Source organism: Ziziphus jujuba, chromosome 9 (assembly GCF_031755915.1).
Source record: "Ziziphus jujuba cultivar Dongzao chromosome 9, ASM3175591v1".
In the NCBI taxonomy this organism is placed as follows: Eukaryota; Viridiplantae; Streptophyta; class Magnoliopsida; order Rosales; family Rhamnaceae; genus Ziziphus; species Ziziphus jujuba.
This window is the reverse complement of record NC_083387.1, coordinates 27,808,244-27,828,452: the sequence shown is the minus strand read 5'-3', so window position 1 is coordinate 27,828,452 and position 20,209 is coordinate 27,808,244. Positions and strand designations below refer to the sequence as shown.

General features: G+C 34.0%; 1 protein-coding gene across 1 annotated transcript; it reads right to left on the bottom strand.

Annotated features, from left to right (window-relative positions):
- Positions 1 to 15,865: 15,865 nt before the first annotated feature.
- On the bottom strand, positions 15,866 to 18,445 carry LOC112489704 (receptor like protein 27-like). Its single transcript, XM_025068599.3, has one exon. It carries the CDS (start codon positions 18,443 to 18,445, stop codon positions 15,866 to 15,868), a length of 2,580 nt encoding a protein of 859 aa, XP_024924367.3.
- Between the last annotated feature and the right edge of the window lie 1,764 nt (positions 18,446 to 20,209).

The window sequence follows — 20,209 nt, the reverse complement described above, 5'->3', positions numbered from 1 at the left end:
GCACCGAAATGAGGTACACCATTATGAACACAAAAACCAGTAGACTGTTGTGGCACTTGACCAGAGATGTTGTTAGAACTACCAAGTGGTGTTGAGACACCATAAGAAAAAGGATTAGACAAACCAGACATGGAACCATATGACTGCAAATTTGGAGCAACCATCCCAATAGTTGATTCAGGCATAACTGGCGATCTCAGATTGTAATTATACAAAAAGTTATTAGAAAAACCAGATTGGAGAGTGTGTGGTAGCGTGTGTGGAACTCCAGCAAAGAAAGTCCTAGGATTAGCACTGCCAACAGTAAAGCTTGGCTGTGGAACACTCTGCTGAAATGGTTGAGCATACCTATAATAACAAACATCACCAGTATGTCCAACCATTTTACAGACTTGACAAATTGGTCGATTAGTACCCCTGCCACGACCAAAGAAACCTCGACCTCGAGTATTGTAATTCTCATTTCGATAATTGTAGTTGCCAACAAATCCTCTGTCAAACCGAGCTCGTGGAGAGAAACCACGACCAACATTGCTATTGGAACCAGAAAACTGAAAATTACGTCCAGAGGTCTCAACATGCCCATGAGTTGGAGGTTGGACCAAGTTTACAGAATTCAAATCAGTATGAGAAACTGAACTTATCATATTTGCTGAATGAGAATGACCAAGATTCATAGAAAGAGCAGAATTATAGTCTTCCAACTTGCTTTCATACGCAAGTAACCGAGATCGAACCTCTGTCAAGCCGATTGAGTCTAGTCGAGAATTAAGATTTTCAGAGACAGGATCAAACTCAGGTCCTAAACCACCAAGAATATAATACGCAAAATCTGTCTCATGCACAAATTCACCAGCAGCCTCAAGATCATCAGCAATTATCTTCATTTTGAGCCAATATTCATTAATGCCTAAACCTCCTTTTTTGGTGGATTGCAACTGTGTTCGAAGACGTAAAATCTGAGATCTGGAGTGAGATGCATACCTAGATTCAAGAGTCTGCCAAACATCAAATGTTGTTTGTAGCCCAACCAGATGCCGTAGAACTTCCCGTGAAATTGTAGCTCGAATCCATCCTAATAGCAATTGATCCTGTTTCACCCAATAGTTAAGTTCTTCGTCAACATCAGCAACACTGTCAGATCTATCGTCTGCAAGAACCGAAACTTTTCCTGACGCTGTTCTTCGGATTAGAATGAATTTTTCCAGATCATGTCCTTTGAGAGTAGGAAGAATTTGTGACCTCCACAGAACAAAATTATCTTCCTCAAGTTTCATAACATTGCTTGAGAAAGGTGAAACAACAACCAACACATATTTCTGAGTAGCCATGAAGCTTGGCTCTGATACCATGAAAAGGAAGAAAAACAGCAAGAAAAAGAAAGAAAGTGCAAGAGAAAATTCAAGAAAGAAAGAAATCAGAAAAGCAGAAAACTTCCTAAGAAAAACTTCCAGAGAGTTCTTTACGAGTTCCTTTTTGTAAAACTTACTAACTAACCAGAAACTAATACATCAGTATTTATATTAGTACTCTAAAACAGAAACAACAAACTTATAACTAAAAATACAAGCACGTGGTGGGTCACATGACATTTAACTAACTGGTGTGATAATCTGGCACCAAGGCTGTGCTAAAGCTATGCTGAGCTGTTACCATTCCACAATAAGGGAAAACAAATAAGGATTACCTTTGCTGTCCGAATCTTCATATTAAATCTCAAGAACTATGTTATAATGTCATAAAACTATTTTTCCTTTCCCTAACTTAGAAATGTTGTTTGTCCAGTAAACTACAGTATAATGTATAACTAAAGATGAGACATAAAATAGCAAGAAGAGTTAAAATAGAAAGACAAATACTTTTGCTTCTATACTGTTCTTAATCTCAAAACATTAAGGATAAACAGAACTTCATGACTTAACCATCGTTTCATTTCTCTGCTTCTTTTTCTTCTCTGTTTCCTTATACATTAAATTAATATGTAAATTAGTAAATGAGATTTTTTTTAAAAAATGCCTTCAAAGTAATTTACAAAATTAAAATTTTGAAATTATTTTTACTTAGTTTTTCATCTTGTGTTATAGTTAATTTTTGAACATCCGTCATTTTGTTCGATACCATATTATATTTATAATGCGAATGATAAATAACTCTTTTTATCATTGTAGTTCAACTTTCACATTCCAATTTAAATAACTCTTTTTTATTTTAAGTAATATGCATACTTTCCATTTGAGAAAAACAACGTGGAAGCGTCAATATATATGAGAAGGCAGTTCATTTATAATACCCAAAAAATGTAGGGATATTGTTATCAATGCATCTCAATTCCTAATTTCTAAATCAAAACAAATGAGGGAAAATAATAGTGTAAAAAGATATAGAATGCCCATGTGATGGTCACATATGTGGCACTGATTTGTCTATGAAAGAGATGTGGAAAGTATAAAAAAGACCAACAGTGCATTGTTTATAAAAGTTTAGGGTGCAAAATGCTAGGTAAAAAAATTTGGGATGCAACTCTGATGTGATTTGGAGTGCAGTGGAGCCAATTTTCCTTTAAGATAAAAATTTTCAAGGTATGAAACCAAAGATGGAAAAACAGGGCAGAAATTAAGAAACAGAGATAGAGATGGAGAGTGTAAACTCGGTCCTATGTTGTCAACTATTGTTGGGTTTTGATTATGTAATGAGAAACCAAATTTGAAAGACTTGTTGTACCCAAAAAATAAATAAATAAATAAAAAAGTTGAAAGACTTGAATTATCAATGAACTAGTCTTTGGTGGCTTTAAATAAAGCAGTTTGTGGAAAGCCTCATTAACAACCAATTAGTCTTGTTGAAGTTGATCATATTCCACATCTTCTAGTTTGACAACATGCTTTTCTTGAGTCCATGAAAGTTTCACTTTTTTTCTTTGAGAAGAAAATAATGTAGTTGACCCATACTGGAAAAAAAAAAAAAAAAAAAAAAAAAGAACTTTTTGACCCCATCATTTTGTATCCCTGCTTCCTCTCTTCTTCTCTATTTTCTTTCTTTTGTTGGTTTTTAAATAAACTTGTTACAGCTAAGATCGATCATCTATAATTTGCTTCCATACGTGCACATTAATTTGAGGATGCTACCAGAAAATTGTTACCATCATATTTAGAGCTAATAGAGAATTGGCGATATTTTAAAACAATCTGGAAGTATATATACTGTTTCAACCATATAATAAATTTACCAATTTAATATTTGATTTATTCAATAATTATTATCGAAATTGAAAATTGTTATCATCAGATTTAGAGCTAATAGGGAATTGACGATATTTTAAAACAATCTGGAAGTATATATTGTTTCAACCATATAATAAATTTATCAATTTAATGTTTGATTTATTCAATAATTATTATGGAAATTGTGTAAAATGACAACTAACCCATATTCATTGGAGATGAGAAATGATTGAGTTTTTTACAAGTTAAAAAAAAAAAAAAACAATACTGAAAAGATTAGTCCTATATCGGAAGCTCAACAGTCAATTTAAAATTTCTTTATCTGTAAATTGATGCTTCATCATTAATATGGAAATTATTTTGTTTTTAGGTGGCGCATTTGGAAAAAAAAACCAACAATTTCTTATTTAACAATGAATTAGTCTTTCATTCTTTTTCATTAACAATTAATTAATGTTACAGACTCGCCAAAAAGAAAGAAAAAAATATCTTGCATCAAGAACTTGAAGGGAATAGAAACTCATAAAACCCGCTAAGTCCAGATAGGGTAATTAGCAAAAGCTGAGCTGCTAATATAGTTTTGGGGAAACAAAATTGACAAAATAAGACAACTTTGAAAACTGAACTATCAGTAGCTATGTCATATATCTGTACCTTTAAATATCTGTATATTTGTGGACGATGTTTCTCCTGTAGTCCTCTATCACTTCGATGAGGTTGTGCCCTATGTAAGTAAAGACATATATTCAATATTACCAAATTACAACAGCACTTGGCACTTTGGGAAATTTTTTACTAGAAACATAAATTAGTTAGCCATCGAAGAGGATTGAGATTTTCTTTCTTACTTTTATCTGACTAGTGAAAATTTTTTTACCTCATCTTAGAAAGCAATTATTAGTTGTCCATATAAGACAAAATTGAAGGTCAAAATGAAATTTTCAAATTACAAATATATAAAAGAAAGAAAAAGAATTACCACTTGCAAAGATGAAGATCCTATTTGATGATTACAATCGTTGAAGCAAGGAAATTTGTTAACTATTGTTACAATTTCAGCAACACAAATATTCAAGAAATTAATCAATAAAACAGATAAAAAACACACAGAATTTACAAGGTTCAATTCAAGATTGAATCAACGTCCTCGGAGCTCCACAAGGAGTTCAATGCACTATAACTGACTATGTTTTACATATATATAGTTCTCTTTCTTTGCTTTAGAAGCTAATCTAAAACCCATATACCACACCCAAGAATCCCCTTTTACAACCTTTCTCACCTCACAATTCTCACCCAAGAGAATTCAAAAGAGAAAACCTAAAGAGAAAGAGAAAGAGAACTTAGATGATATTACACTAAAAAGAATCTTCCTTTTATCAACAAATCAGTTGCTGCAGAATTGTTGCTACTGTAGAACTGTTGCTGCATATCTCTATTGCTGTTAGGACTCCTGTAAAGCCTTTACGTGACTGCCAGCTTCTCTTTAAACCACCAAGTGAAACTCACAGTTTTGTTTAATGATATAAGGTTGAAACGACGTAGTTTTGATGATAGCAACTATGCAGCAAAAAATAACTCAAGGTTTGACTTCTTTGAATCACATAACCAACAATCTCCACCTTGATTCAAATAAGTCAACCAATATAATGGGCATTGAACTTCCTTTGCTTCTCAGCTCACTTTCTTCATTATCAACCTGTATCAATCTTGAGCAAACTTTTGCAAAACTTAAGCTTGCTCATAGGTAACACCTTAGTTCCCATAACTACAAGACTAACACCTTAGTTCCCATATCTGTAGGATTCTTTTCTATGGATATCTTTTCCAACTTTACCAAACCTTCCTCAACCCCATCTCTATTAAAATGATATTTAATATCAATATTGTCAGGACCCGTCCAAAATTTCCCACCGGAACCCTAGACAAGCCCTGATCCCAGGAAAACCCTACTGGACCCTCCAATGGAAAATCCGGCAGAACCTCCCTAGGACTTACCACAAATTTTCTGTACTGAAAACACACTTCTATATTCATCCCATTATTCCTTCCACAATACTACAATTTGGTTCCACAAAATTACAGCACTCCAAATGAATAACAGTAATTCAGTGCATAATTAATACATAAATGTCCAGGATAGTATACAGAACTTCATGAAGTACTATAAAATATAGAAATTTTACAACAAGGATGAAATAAATTTTACAATTGAAATAAATGAAGACAAGGAGAATTTCTTGAATTACGACAGCAATGAAGATCAAGTTCGCTCCAGATGAACGTCGAAAAAACCTGGCACCTAGAGGAACAGAATTTGAAAATATGAGATACTAATCATCTCAGTGAGTGACCCTAACTACTGCACAATTATAATACTACGATAATTAAGTAGATAAATAATAATTACTTGGAAATAATATTTTCTCTCAAAACCCTTACGATTCTCTCGGTTGGAAAAGTTCCCCTTTTAAAACATTTTCACAAAACCCTTTATTCGTATTCTCCGAAAACCAAGAAATCAATTATTTAACTAAATACCAAATAAAATATAATAAATCAAGCATTCGAAATTTATAATGAAAATAAATTAATGTATTGAATAATTAAGTAAAGGGAAAATTAAGTCAATTTAAAATCCCCATTTAAATAAATAATAAAAACAGCATTAAATATATTCTTAATTTGAATACAATTTCAAAATATTTATTTTGAAATCCAAGTTCTGAAAATCACTTGATGCACCCACTATATACCAGTGGCGCCAATAGTACCCAGCGTCCCGAGGTACCGCTAGACAGAAGGTTAAAGAGAGAAACCGGCATACGGTCATGTGGCGTCCCACCGCGCCGCTGCAAACAGGTGTCCCGGCCATGGAGGGGCGGCCTACCCTCATCCGATGGCAAACACAGGACAACCCCATAAATCACCTGCGCGCTACTCACATCCACCTACATGCTAATCATATCCATGTGCGCACTAATCACATCCATATACACAGAACACCAGTACGTGTATGGTGCATCTAAAATAATAACCAAATTTTTATTACAAAAAGGGTACGTAATTTTTCCAAAATTCACCGTGGGAATTATACCACTTTTCGAATTCACCATCCTACATTTTTTTTCTTTAATATCACCAGCATGAGTACTTCGATAATATATATAATTTTCTCATATCACAAAATCCGTCAATATAATTATTTAATTTTCAAACCCGTCAACTTTCATTTCCATCAACTTAAATATACAATTTTCCAATGACATAAATACTTTTGAAACATAATTCTTTAAAACAATATTTTTCTCCAATCCTCAAAATCCATTTAAATCAACAAATCCATAAAACCACATAAATTTCATATATAATTAATTCATATAATTGTGCATAATAATTGAATAATAACCATAACAACAATTAAAATAAATCAAACCACAATTTCTTTAAATTCCCAAATATATTCTTTTGGCACCAAAACATATATTAAAAACATTATAATTTAGCAATACAATTTATATGGAAATTCTCTTAATATCAAATACATAAAACATATTTATCAAATATTTAATTATAAAATATTCCAACAATGAAATTTGATAATAATTGCCAAAATCTCAAATTCCTTAAAACCAAAATATTTTATAATGCACAAATATTTAATTCCATTCAATTTTGGCACCAAAATTACAAATATATATTTACTAAATATTCAACACATCAAACATATTTGTCAAACAACCGATTTACACAAAATATATATGTTTTAACATCCCAAATTAATTTTGAAGGTGGGTCACTCATCTTAAGCACGTATATCAATAAAGATCTTCCGCAGGATCAACTCCACTACCCACACGTGCACCTAAAATATCCACAATACACAAACCAATTATATTAATATTTTAATCAGGTAACATCCAGATTGGTACCTGGGGAGCGAACACAAATGACAACCAAAATTGACGAATAATATACCGAATCGAAGCTTGAGCGACGAGGATTACAAATCCGGTCTTACTTCCCGGAGATCGGACCCAAGGTGGCCGAAAAGCTTTCGAGATTCAACTTTTCGATTCTCTCAAACCGTCGCGAATTGGAAGGAAAAGGACCTCGGATTTGGGTTCAGGGGGTCGGAATTAGTGGGGAGGGACCAGCGGTGCAACTGGGTTCTTGCCGGAATAGTGATTTCTCCGGCGAACCGTCACAGTCACCGGCAACCGTCGCCGGCGGCGCGTGCGGTGGCTGGTGGCTGAGATTTTTGGGGATTTTGTAGATCGAATGGAGAGGGTCTCAACAGGACCGGCTGTGACAAGAATGGAGGCCGGAATGTGGAGATCTCGGCGGTTGAAGAAATCGGCGCCGCCACCGGAAAAAGCCCCGATCCGGGCGCGTCGCCGATCGGTTGGCCGTGAAATTTTGGGGTTTGGCCGGGAATGGAGAGGCGCTCCCTTCCAGCAGGCACGTGTGGCAAGATTTGGCTGAAAAAATTGACAACTCCGACGGCCGGTAGTTTTCTCTCTCCCTCTCTCTCTTTCTCTCTCCCCCCCCCCCCTCCTGTTTTGCCAAAATAAAAGCCACCGTGGGTGACACTGTTCACCCAGGTGGACCTCTCAGATGTCGACACGTGGCATCACTGTTCACTAAGCCAGATATAATAAAATATTACGGTATTCGGAAAACTTTACATGTCCATAACTTTTTAACCCGATGTCCAATTTAAGCGTGTCGCTAGTCTATGAACTCGTATCGACGAGTACTTTACAACCATACAAAAGTCAAAATAAAATTCTACAACCATAAAAGTCAACTCCCGGCACCTTTTGGACAGTTTAAATCTAGACTTGTTTTGCCCATAACTTTCAAACCGTAGCTCCGTTTTCAACGTGCTACTAGTTTACGAACTCGTGCCAACGTGTACTTCATAAGGGTACCTCAGTCAACTAGAATTCCATTCGAGTCAAAAAGTCAACTTTTGACCCCTTGGTCAAAGGTCAGAGTCAAAGACAACGGTCAACCTCAGTCAAAGTTGAAAATTTTCCGTTGTAATTTGGGACGGGGTGTTACAAATATGCTTAGTCTTCTCATGAAAAATTGGATTATTACAAAGTTGAATAAAACTCTGACTATTTGAATAAACCACTACCTTTTGCTCCAACAACTTTAACTCTTCTAACATGCCTTTCAACCAAAGTGCTTCTTTCATAGTTGCTGTTGTTGCAACATTTTCAGCCTTAACTGTGGAGAGAGCTACCTGAGACTGTAATTGTGATTTCCAACTAACACAATTGTCACATGCAGTAAATATATAAGCTGAAGTAGATTTTCTTCTATCTCTATCTCCTTCATAATCAACACCTACTTAGCCTTTAAGTGCCATACCATCTTTGCAATGATTAAATACTAAACCAAAATTTGAAATTCCTTTCAGATACCTTAACAGCCACTTCATAGCTTCCTAATGTTCTCTTCCTGGATTAGCCATATACCTACTCAAAACACTAATCGTATGAGCCAAATACGATCTATGTACATGACAGAAACAACTGCACTAGAGTATGGAACGTTAGCCATTTCCTCTTTTTCTTCTTCAGGGCTAGGATAAAGCTTTACAGATAACTTGTAGTGATTTTCCAAAGGAACACTTGCTGATCTCGATTCTAAAATTGAAAATGTAGAAAGGATTTTTCGAATATAATCTTTTTGATTCAAGAATAACAAATTCTTTCCTCTGTTACTTTTAATACTCATGTCGATTCAGCTTTCAAAGCTTCCTTAACTTGATTGATATTCTCTAAACTTTGACCGGCAAGCAACATGTCATCCACATATAGAAGTAGATAAATTGAAAAATTAATATTTTCACCTTTGTAATGCAAACAGATATCATAACTACTCCTCTTAAAACCAATTCTAATTACATATGTGTCAAACCTCTTTTACCATTGCCTAGGGGATTGTTTCAGCCCATATAATGACCTTTTTAATAGGCAAACCAGCTTCTGTTTTGAATTCTTCACCTCAAAACATTCATGTTGTTTCATATAAATTGTCTCATCTAATTCTCCATGTAAAAAGGCTGACTTAACATCTAGCTACTCCAATTCCCAATTGAAATGAGCTACCACAGATAGTATTACTCTAATAGTTGTATACTTTATCACAGGAGAAAAGATTTCCTTGTAATCTATACCTTCTACTTGTGTGAATCCCTTGGCCACAACTCTAGCTTTAAATCTTATAGGTTCTGAATTTGTCATACCCTCTTTCACCTTGAATATCCATTTGTAATCTCCCAACTTATGACCTTTTGGTTTGGGAACTAAAATCCATGTCTGATTCTTATGTAGAGATTCTAACACCTCTAACATGGCATTTTGCCATTGCTTAGCTTGTTTACCTTTTATTGCCTCAGTATATGATTGTGGTTCATTTTTTGAAAGATCCTGATATGAAACCAAAGTAAACATATTATAATCAGAAGGATTAAATTTGGTTGGGGTTCTTACCACCCTTCGTTCTCTATCTCTGGGAAGTTGGTAATGGTGTAGTGGATTATAGTGCTGTGAGATGACATATCTTTGATTTTGTTAAGGCGTTGTCTCCCTTTAAGGTACATATACTTCTTCCAGTGGTTGTACTTACTAAAATTCACATGTTTTACCTGCTGGCTGTTGAGTTTCATTACTTCTTGGCTGGTTATAAGGCTCCACCTTAAATTGTACCGTATTTCTAGTAGTTGTTTTACTAGAATTTGCAACTTGGCCACTCAAACAAGGCATTATATCTTCATTAAACAAAACATCTCTGCTAGTAACTGTTTTATAACTTTTTTCAATCTTTAACCCATAGTCTATATCCTTTAACTCCTTTAGGATAGCCTAGAAAAATACATTTTAAAGATCTAGGCTCAAGTTTTCCATCATTATGATGTACATAAGCTACACATCCAAAAACTTTCAGCTTTGTATAGTCTGTAGGGTGACCAATCCACTTTTCTTTTGGAGTTTTTAACTCAATAGCTTTTGAAGGGCATCTATTAACTAAATATGCTGCTATCATAATAGCCTCACCCTAAAAAAGCTTTGGTAAACCAGAACTACTGAGCATACATCTAACCTTTTCTAATAAGGTTCTATTCATCCTCTCGGCAACACCATTTTGTTGAGGGGAATATGAAACTATTTTGTGTCTCAAGATGCCATTTTCTCTACAAAAATTATCAAATTCATAATTGCAAAACTCAAGACCATTATTAGTTCTTAAAACTTTGAGTTTCTTGCTGGTTTGGTTTTGTACTAAAGCATGCCAGATTCTAAATTTTGTAAAAACTTCATTTTTATGCTTTAAAAGAAAAACACAAACCTTTCTAGAGAAATCATCAACAATAGATAAAAAAAATACCTATTACCTCCATGAGTTAGTGTTGTTGAAGGTCCCCATAAATTGGCATTTGCATTATCCAAGATTGAGGTTGATTTGTGTGAGCTTAGCTTGAAACTCAACTTGTGTTGATTCCCCAAAATGCAATACTCAGAGAACTCTACTTTACTAATCTTATTTGTTCAAAAGAAACCTTGTTTGTTCAGTACTTGAATCCCTTTTTCACTAATATGCCCTAATCTTCTATGCCATAGTTGTGTTTCATCATGATTTTCTAAACTTGCAGTTGCAGTAGAGCCTATTACTATTTGTCCTTGAAGAACATATAGTCCATTCCTCTTGATGCCTTTCATAACTTTCAAAGCTCCCTTTGAAATCTTTATTTGTCCATTTTCAGATTTGCAAAAGTATTCAGCTTCATCCAATACCCCAACAGAAATTAAAATTTCTTTGTTAATCCGATACATGCCTCACATTGCTCAATATTCTAACCATTCCATCTGCCATTTTGCTTGAGATATTGCCTATCCCAATCACATTGCAAGCCATATTGTTTCCCAATAGAACTTGTCCACCAATGATCCTTTTGTAATTCCTGAACAATCCTCTTTTGGACACATGTGAAAAGTGCAGCCTGAGTCTAGTATCCATTCTTGACTTACTTGATCAGTTGATACAGCAAGAACATCACCAATTTCACTCTCATTGCTGGCTAGAGCAGCATCTCCATCTTCCTCAGATCTTTCTCCATTTTCTCTGCTTTCTTTGTTCATCCTTTTTGTAACAATCTTTGATAAAATACCATTCTTTTTTATAATAGAAGCATCTTTTTTCTCCTGTTATGGACTTAGATCTGCTCTTCTCTCTAGTTTTTCTTCTCCAATTATTATTATACCTTCCACAATCTCTGCTACCTTTCCTGCCTCTAGTAATAAGTCCTTCTTGTTTTTCAATTTTCATCTCTAATTCCTTGGATCTTAAAGGACTTATTACAATTTCAATAGTTAAAATCTCTCTCCCATATTTAATGACATTCTTTACTTCCTTGCAGCTTTCAGAAATTGAATTTAGCAAAATCACAGCTTGGTGCTCATCTAAAAACTTCTCATTACAGTTTGCTAAATCCAAGCATAACTTATTAAACTCATCTAGATTTTCATCTAGATCCTTAGAAGGATTCATCTTGAATCCAAAGAATTTTTCTAGAAGATGGGAAGAGATTTTACAGAATATAATTATTCTAATTTTTTCAAAGAGAAAGGTAGTATTTGAATCATTTACCTTTCTCAGAACATTATCTATAAGATGGAAGATTATGGTGCTATAAGCTATCTCATCCATATCCTTTTTCTGTGATTCAGTCAGTTTTGGAGATAAAGAATTGTCCAGTGCTTTTGCAACTCTCTGCTGCACTAGAATGGCCTTCATCTTTTGCCTCTAGAGAAGAAAATCCCCTTTGCCATTGAATACTTCAAGTTCAACCTTTGAACCCATAAAGTTGCTTCTTAGGAATTTTATCAAACACGTTGCGGGTAGGAATTAAATCCACTAATCCTTCAATGTATTGAAAAAGCTCTGATACCACTGTTACAATTTCAGCAGCACAAACATTCAAGAAATTAACCAATAAAATAGATAAAAAAACACATAGAATTTATGAGGTTCGATTCAAGATTGAATCTATGTCCTTGGAGCTCCATAAGGAGTTCAATGCACTATAACTGACAGTGTTTTACAGATATAGTTCTCTTTCTTTGTTTTAGAAGCTAATCTAAAACCCATATACCATACCCAAGAATCCCCTTTTACAAACCTTTCTCACCTCACAACTCTTAACCAAGAGAATTCAAAAGAGAAAACCTAAAGAGAAAGAGAGAACTTAGATGATATTACACCAAAAAGAATCTTCCTTTTATCAAAAAACAAGTTGCTGTAGAACTGTTGCTGCATATCTCTACTGCTGTTAGGACTCTTGGAAAGCCTTTACATGACTGCCAGCTTCTCTTTAAACCACCAGGCCAAAACTCATAGTTTTGTTTAACAATATAAGGTTGAAATGATGTAGTTTTGATGATAGCAACTATGCAGCAAAAAATAACTCAAGCTTTGACTTCTTTGAATCACATAACCAACAACTATCATGGAAGAACATACTTTTGTTGATTTATGGTGATCAGTTTTAACATCAAATATTGGTGATGTAAGAAGAATCCCTCCTAATCCAATTTCACTGAGGGGGCAAATATTTCTCATTCACATTATAGATGAGGATATCTGAATGGAATTTTAGAAATCTGAGCATTTCAAAATGCAATAGAGGTCCCTTTGGAGTCATTCAGTTGGTGATAATGGATGATATACCAAATCTGATCTCTTCTTTGAAGGAATTTGAGAATTCCAAAATTCTAGTTGGCCAATACAACCTATATATATGTAATGAAAACTTGACCCATCATATATGATATAAAAACAAAATTATAATTATAAAATAATTGACATGAGGAAAATTTTCTCCATAACAGTTTCTGAAATACTTTGGTTTATAAGTCAAAACTATTGATGCTCAATGCTATAAAATACTCTTTTCATCTCTTTGGGTTGGATCTCAACATTCTTCCCTAATTTTATAATTTTTCAACATTGTCCCTTCGCCAGAAAATCTCTCTAAACAACATAATTTAGAATGCAGATTTCACATGATAGACAGTAGATTTATCACCAGATTGTCCTTTAATAGGTAGTCAAATCATAATTAGTGCTTAAATTTTCAATTTAAATCATAATTTATATCAATTTGTTAAAATTTTATATGATTATGTTGATTAATATCTGTGATTTATTGATCAGAAAAAGAAAGAGGGAAAAAAAAAACAAAAAAGAAAAAAAGAAAGAAAGAAGAGGGTAAAACCTGAAAGTTGATCATCTGCCACTTCTAATTTGGCAATATGCTCATGATGATCATTGCATGATATATCAGAGTCAGAGCTAATTGAATGAGGCACAGATGTTGATACGGTATCTTCCATGTCTAAACTATTATTATTGCTTTTTCCAATAGGACCTGCATTATTAATATTGGAAATATTTTGTTGCTTCTTGGTAGGAAGAGATTGTAGTGAATGCTTTGGAATATAGTTTGCAAGAGTTCCTCTTAACCTATACCTTGATCCACAAGCATTGCACAGTACTGGCTTCTCAGGTGGCCCATTTTTCCACAGTGGAGTGTCTGTGATCAAATACAAATCGAATTAAATATAATATGATTTACAAGGAAAAAAATTATATGAGTAATAAAGGTAAAGAGTACTTTTCAGCATGTATGCTCAATCTGGTGTCATATAATATTTACTTTTTTTTTTTTTTTCAAAGGAGATTATGGAATTCAATCCTATATAAAGTGGGAAAATAAGATTTGAATAAGAGAGGAAATGATCACAGAAATTAAAAAAAAAAAAAATGTTGATTGAATATAAAAAAGAGTTTAATCTGTCCAAGGGGAAAAGAACAAAAGAAATTGTTCATGAGTTACTGAAAAGGAACTTACACGCAATTCCACAATGAAAACAAGGTCCTCGTTTTCTCATTCTTCAATATATTCTCTTTGCGCTTATCCAAAGTTTATATCCCTTAAACTAATATAAAAGAGCTCTGCAAAAAACACCAACAAATAAATTAAAAAAAAGGGGAAATTAAAAACAAAAAGAAAATTAAATAAAGTAAAAATATCAAGTGCGTACTCAGTCAGCAATTAATATTTCAATGGGAAAAGAAACATGTTGACCATTCACAAAAACAGTAAATATATATATATATATATATATATTTCTTTATATTTTTTTTTTCATTAATTGATATTACACCTGATTTTCAAAAACCTATAAAATAAAAATATTGTTTTTTGGGGGGTAACATAGTCAAACTACCTAATTTGAATCTTTATCAAATATTTATGTACAGATAACAATTTAACCACTTACAATAAATGATAATGAATTTGTATCTTCTTATCTTCGCTATAGTATCAGGATATTCATGAACCATACTAATTAACTAACACCAAGAAAATGGAGGAGAAGAAAGCTGTTTGCTTTTCTGATCTGCAAATTGGGGCTCCTCTTTGATGTTGAAAGGCATGAAATTAAGAATATATGTATATCTCTCAAAGTAAAATTAACTGCTGCTGTGATAACTTGAAAAAAAATGAAAGTGACAGGAAAAGGGGAGTCAGAGCCAGAGAGAGTGAGAAAGACATGTGGTAAAGGAATGGATGTGGGAAAGTAATTAATTACATCCAAATTGGGGGAAAAAATTAATGACAAAGGTTTTTTTGGATATATAGTAGGTAAATATGGTTTTTGGCTTGTTATGGAACACTTGTGGGAATGGATTAGTTGATTTTTAAAACTTATAAGGCTTTTTGCTTCTTTTCCAACATGGAGCCTCTTCATAACATAAATTTCTTTCCTAAGTTGGTAGAAAATCTGGCAAATTATGAATTTGGAAGAAAAGGAAAATAAATAAATTAATGAAACTGAAGATTGAGTACATTTGATATTATCAGAAACATTTATTTTAGTTTAAATTATTTTCTTCTTAATCGAAATCCGTGCAGTACTTAATTTCAAAACATACTGGAAAAACAAAACTTTACTTTCTGTTTCTCTGCTTCCTCTGTTCTTCTGCTTCCTCTGTTTCCTCTGCTTCCACTTCTCTGTTTGCTTATTTATATTAATTTCTACATAAACTAGTAATTTGATACAAAAATGGCTTCAGAACAATTTTTATATTTAATTTTTAAAGTAATTTTTAGTTACTATGTCGTTATGCTTTAGTAGTTTTGATCATTTGTTCCATTACCATATATTGACCCCCATCAGGTCCCTTATCAAATTGTGATATTTTTTTTTGGGTCATCAATTTTAAATACCTTAATTACCAAATCAATTTATCATCCATTCAAGGACAATGCGTTTTCATTCTCTCTCTCACTAACACAATGAGAGGGAATAACCCTACATCAATTCATTAAACACAACAGTATAACTGTTTATTACACAAAACATGAATTGGAAAGCAAACCACATTGAAAAAAAATACAAACTATGTATTAGAAAGCAAATCACATTTAAAAAAGCATACAGACCATGACAAAACAAAAACATTAACATAAGCATAAAACTTAAACAAAGATCAGTAGCAGCTAACACAATCAAGATTCAGCAGGTGAAGGACCCAATTATTTTCATCCTTGCAGCCTTGCTTCAAGTTCTAAATCCCCTTCTCCTTCTAGGTCTCCTTTTCATTTGCCTCTTCAAAAACCACAACTGCTTCTTCACAAAAACGAAATTCCCACCAACAATTCCAACTACTAGCCCACCCACATATCCTGGCAAAATTGTTATCCAATCAAATTGAAATGGAAACTCTGAATCTCCCTTCCCTTCAGAAGCTGGTGGTGGTAATTTTGGGGACTCAGAATTCCAACACTTTGTTGCCAACGGATAACCACATAACCCCAAGTTCCCATCATATGAACTTGTTTCAAATGTAGCAAACTGGTTTCCTTGGGGTATAGGTCCTGTAAGATTGTTACGAGATACATTGAAGATGGAAAGAAAAGTGAGCTGCTTCAGTTGAAGAGGGATCTCTCCATGGAGCCCATTTTGAGAAAGATCAAATGACTCAAGCACCGTTATGTTCCCCAAGGTTGAAGGTATGCTGCCACTAAGAATGTTGTTGGAGAGGTTAAGAACTCGAATCCCTTGTAAGCCCCCAATGGATTCTGGAATCTCTCCTTCAAGCATGTTGCTTGAGAAATCAATCACTACAAAAACATCTTGGATCTTATGAAAAACCCTATCCACACCTTTGATTGTTATTTTGATTGAGATTGGATAATATTGGGTCCATGAAGCATTGGAGTCAGCAGAGGTCCTAGCAGTGATATTTGAGTTTGCTTTCATATAAGATGAATTTGTAGCATCAAAAGCTTTCATGGAGTTCCATTTTTGGAAGTATTCAGATGGCAACTTACCTGTAAAATCATTATAGGATAAATCGATAACTCGAATTTTAGGGAAGAACACAGAATTGGAAATAGGTTTCTCTATGTTTCCTTGGAGCTGATTATATCTTAGCATGAGTATTCTTAGATCAGGAAGTGTCCCTAACCAGGAAGGGAACTCATCTCCTAATTGATTGTTCCCAAGATTCAAAGTTTGTAGCATCAAACAGCTACGCAATGATCGTGGTAAGTGCCCTTCGAACTTGTTATAGCTTAGATCAATCATCCTCAGCTGGCTTCCATCTGTGCAGATTTCAGGAATGCTACCACCAAAAGAGTTATTTACCAGATTTAGAACTAAAAGTGAATCGCTGAGATTTACCAAGCAATCTGGAAGCATGCCACTCAATTTGTTATCCCCAAAATCAATATATTTAATGGAACGTAAATTGCAGAATGCTGGTGAAACTTGTCCACTCAGTTTGTTGCGTCTAACCCCATAGTTCACAGTGGATGGTGGTGGAATCGGGAGTGGTCCTTCCAGCATGTTATCGGAAATATCAAATATCTGAAGACGAACCCATGGAAGAACAGCCAATGGAGGTTGGTCAAAGCCTGTCAAAAAATTTCCAGAAAGTTGCAAAACTGCCATGGTTTTTAAGCTAATGTTCAATACCCACTTGGGAACTTTACCATGTATTTGGTTTCCATCAAGTGTCAAAAACATTAGATTGTTTTGGTACCTTAAGAAACCAGGGAAGTTACGTAAATTGCACGAACCCAATCCTAAAATATAGAACTGAGGCATAGTACTAGTACCATTTGTACTACTGTTGGTATCAGTAGTCAGCACTGACAATTTGTTAGCTGATAATTGGAGTCGATTGAGATTTTTCATTCCAAGAAACATGTCAAAATCCACAGTTCCACTCAAATGATTTGACACAAGATTAAGATATTCAAGATTCTTGAGTCTAGAAAATGATTTTGGCAGGATACCTTGCAAGTTATTTTTTTCAAGACTCAAGGAAGTTAATTGGGTCAGGTTTCCAAGCCATGGTGGAATTTGACCACTTAAATTATTTAAACTAATATCTAAAGAGTTGAGTTGGGTGAGTTTTTGAAGAGAAGATGGGATTTGACCATTCAAATAATAATTTTCTGAAATGTATAAATGAGTGGCACTAGTTGGCTTACAAACTATTGGAGGAAAAAAATCAGAAAAACTACAACCTGCAAGGCCCAGATATAGTAATCTTGAAAGATTTCCAAATGCATATGGTATTTGACCGTTCAACTTATTTTGTGAAAGGGACAAATAAGTAAGCATAGTTAGCTTACCAATTGATGAAGGAATCGAACCAGAGAACCCACTCCACTCAAGGTCGAGATATGTTAATTTTGAAAGATCTGCCAGAGCAGATGGGATTTGAGATTGATTAAAATCATTATCATAAAGGTCAAGGACTTGGAGTTGAGAAAGTTGGAAAAGAGAGCTGGTGGAGTTGATAGAACCATGAAGACAACTACTGTTGAGATGAAGTGCAATGACATGCCCGGTTTCCTCATCGCACTTGACACCGTCCCAGAAGCAACAATCATGGTTCGTTTCTTGTGCCCAGGATGCTGTCTTTGGATGAGCAGCAGATTCATAAGAAGCAAATTTGTCAATAACAAAGCTGTCTTTGAACTGCAATAAGGCAATGCTCTCGTCATTATGGCAAAGTGGCTGAGCACAAGAGAAAAAGAAAGTAATCAATATTAGTGCAAGATGAAGCAATGGGAGTTTTAAAAAAGACTGCGTGAAGATGAAGAACAAAGACTCAGTTAGTTCCATGCCACTTTTGTAAAATGAAGGGAGGGTGGGGGAGTGAGGTGTTGAAGACCATCTTTTTATAGGGCGAATCAAGGAACAAAAGTCTTGAGTATAATATTGGGCTAAAATGGCGTTGTCAATCGATTAATTAGTTGATAATAGAAATTAAGGTATGTTACGTGGTCCACGATAGACTAGTCAGAGTATAACCACAAAGACAGAGAAGGGTGGGGGAGAATTGTTGGAGGGTCATCTTTTTATGTGGAGAGTTGAACGAAAAGTCTTGAGAGCATACTGGGGGAGACATTTTGGAGGGTCATCTTTCTATGTAGAGAGTTGAACAAAAAGTCTTGAGAGCATGTTAGTCATGTTAAATGGGTTGAGAGTTGACCAAAAAGTCTCGAAAGCATATTAGTCCTGTTAAATGGGTAAGCTAGCAAATTATAACATTAATATGGCACAAGTACACAATATGATAAACTATAGTTTTGACAAAAGACAACCGAATATGTTATTCTAAAATCATCAAAAATGATAATTTAGTGGAAAAAAACTGACCAACCATCAAATCTGTAGGTTTAAAAGTTGTGATTCAAATCTTAATAAACTTTATTATTGGCTCGCAAACCACTGTACCACATTGCATAGGACCTTTGCTATGATGTCTATGATACTAGGAGGAAACAATTTTTTCTTTTTTCTTTTTTCAACCAAAATTAAAAAAATAATAATAATAATTTGTTGTTCTAAAAATAACGTATGAAATGGTTTCAGCCGTCTTGGTAAGGCAGGACATGAATTCGAAATAGGCTAAATACAGTATATACGAAACAAAGAAATAAAAATAAAAATAAAAATGGTAATAAATTTGTTCCAAGTCAACATCTTTGTTCTTGGACTTTACTAAAATTTTAGTCCATGCCGGCATTGTGAACAGACAAGTCGAAGTCCAGTCAAGTCAAGGCTGAATGTATTCACCCAAAAAAGAAAAAAAAAAAAAAAAGGAAAAAAAAAAGTCTACGGCCGTGTGTATTGTTCCCACCGCAGATTGCACTCAACTTTATCATCGGGTTTTTCAAAATTCTAAACTCATATTTGACCTTAAACGAGGTAGGTTAATATTGGAAAAATAAAATAAATACCCTAAAATGAAAAACAAAAAAAAAAAAAAGGAAAAACAAATCTCAATTGCCCTAAATTAAATTTATTCATAAGACCTTAAAATTGAATTTACCACATATATTCTAAAATTACAGATATGCAACCCAAGCACAAGATTATTTAGAAATCACAACATATGGTTTTTGATAAATAAGCAATAAAGTATAATATTATTTGTAGCCTATTGCAAATGACAAAGCCTTCTTTGGGCTTCTTCAACCCTCTGATTTTCTTGGAGCATCCATTCTAGCTCTTCTTTTTCTCTTTGAGCTTGTTCCTGTCAACCAAAAAATCAAAGCTGTCAACGGTTCTCATGACAGCACAATAAAATGTTTCTTTAGTTTTTAATTTTTTATTTTATATAACTTGAGTTGATTCAAACGCTTTATTTGGGAGATGAAAAACAAGAACAAGATCAATAAGATTTTGAAGACAAATGGTTTGGATTTTTAAAAAATACGGTGGGATTATATATGAAATTACTTGTTTTCCCACTCCATCTCCAACATCATTTTAAGCCAAGTTGAAAACAGAGGTGGGAAAAACAGGAAACAATTAAGCAACACAGATAGAGACGCAAAGTCAATCCCATCATATGATAGTTGGTTTGTGATTATCAAAAAA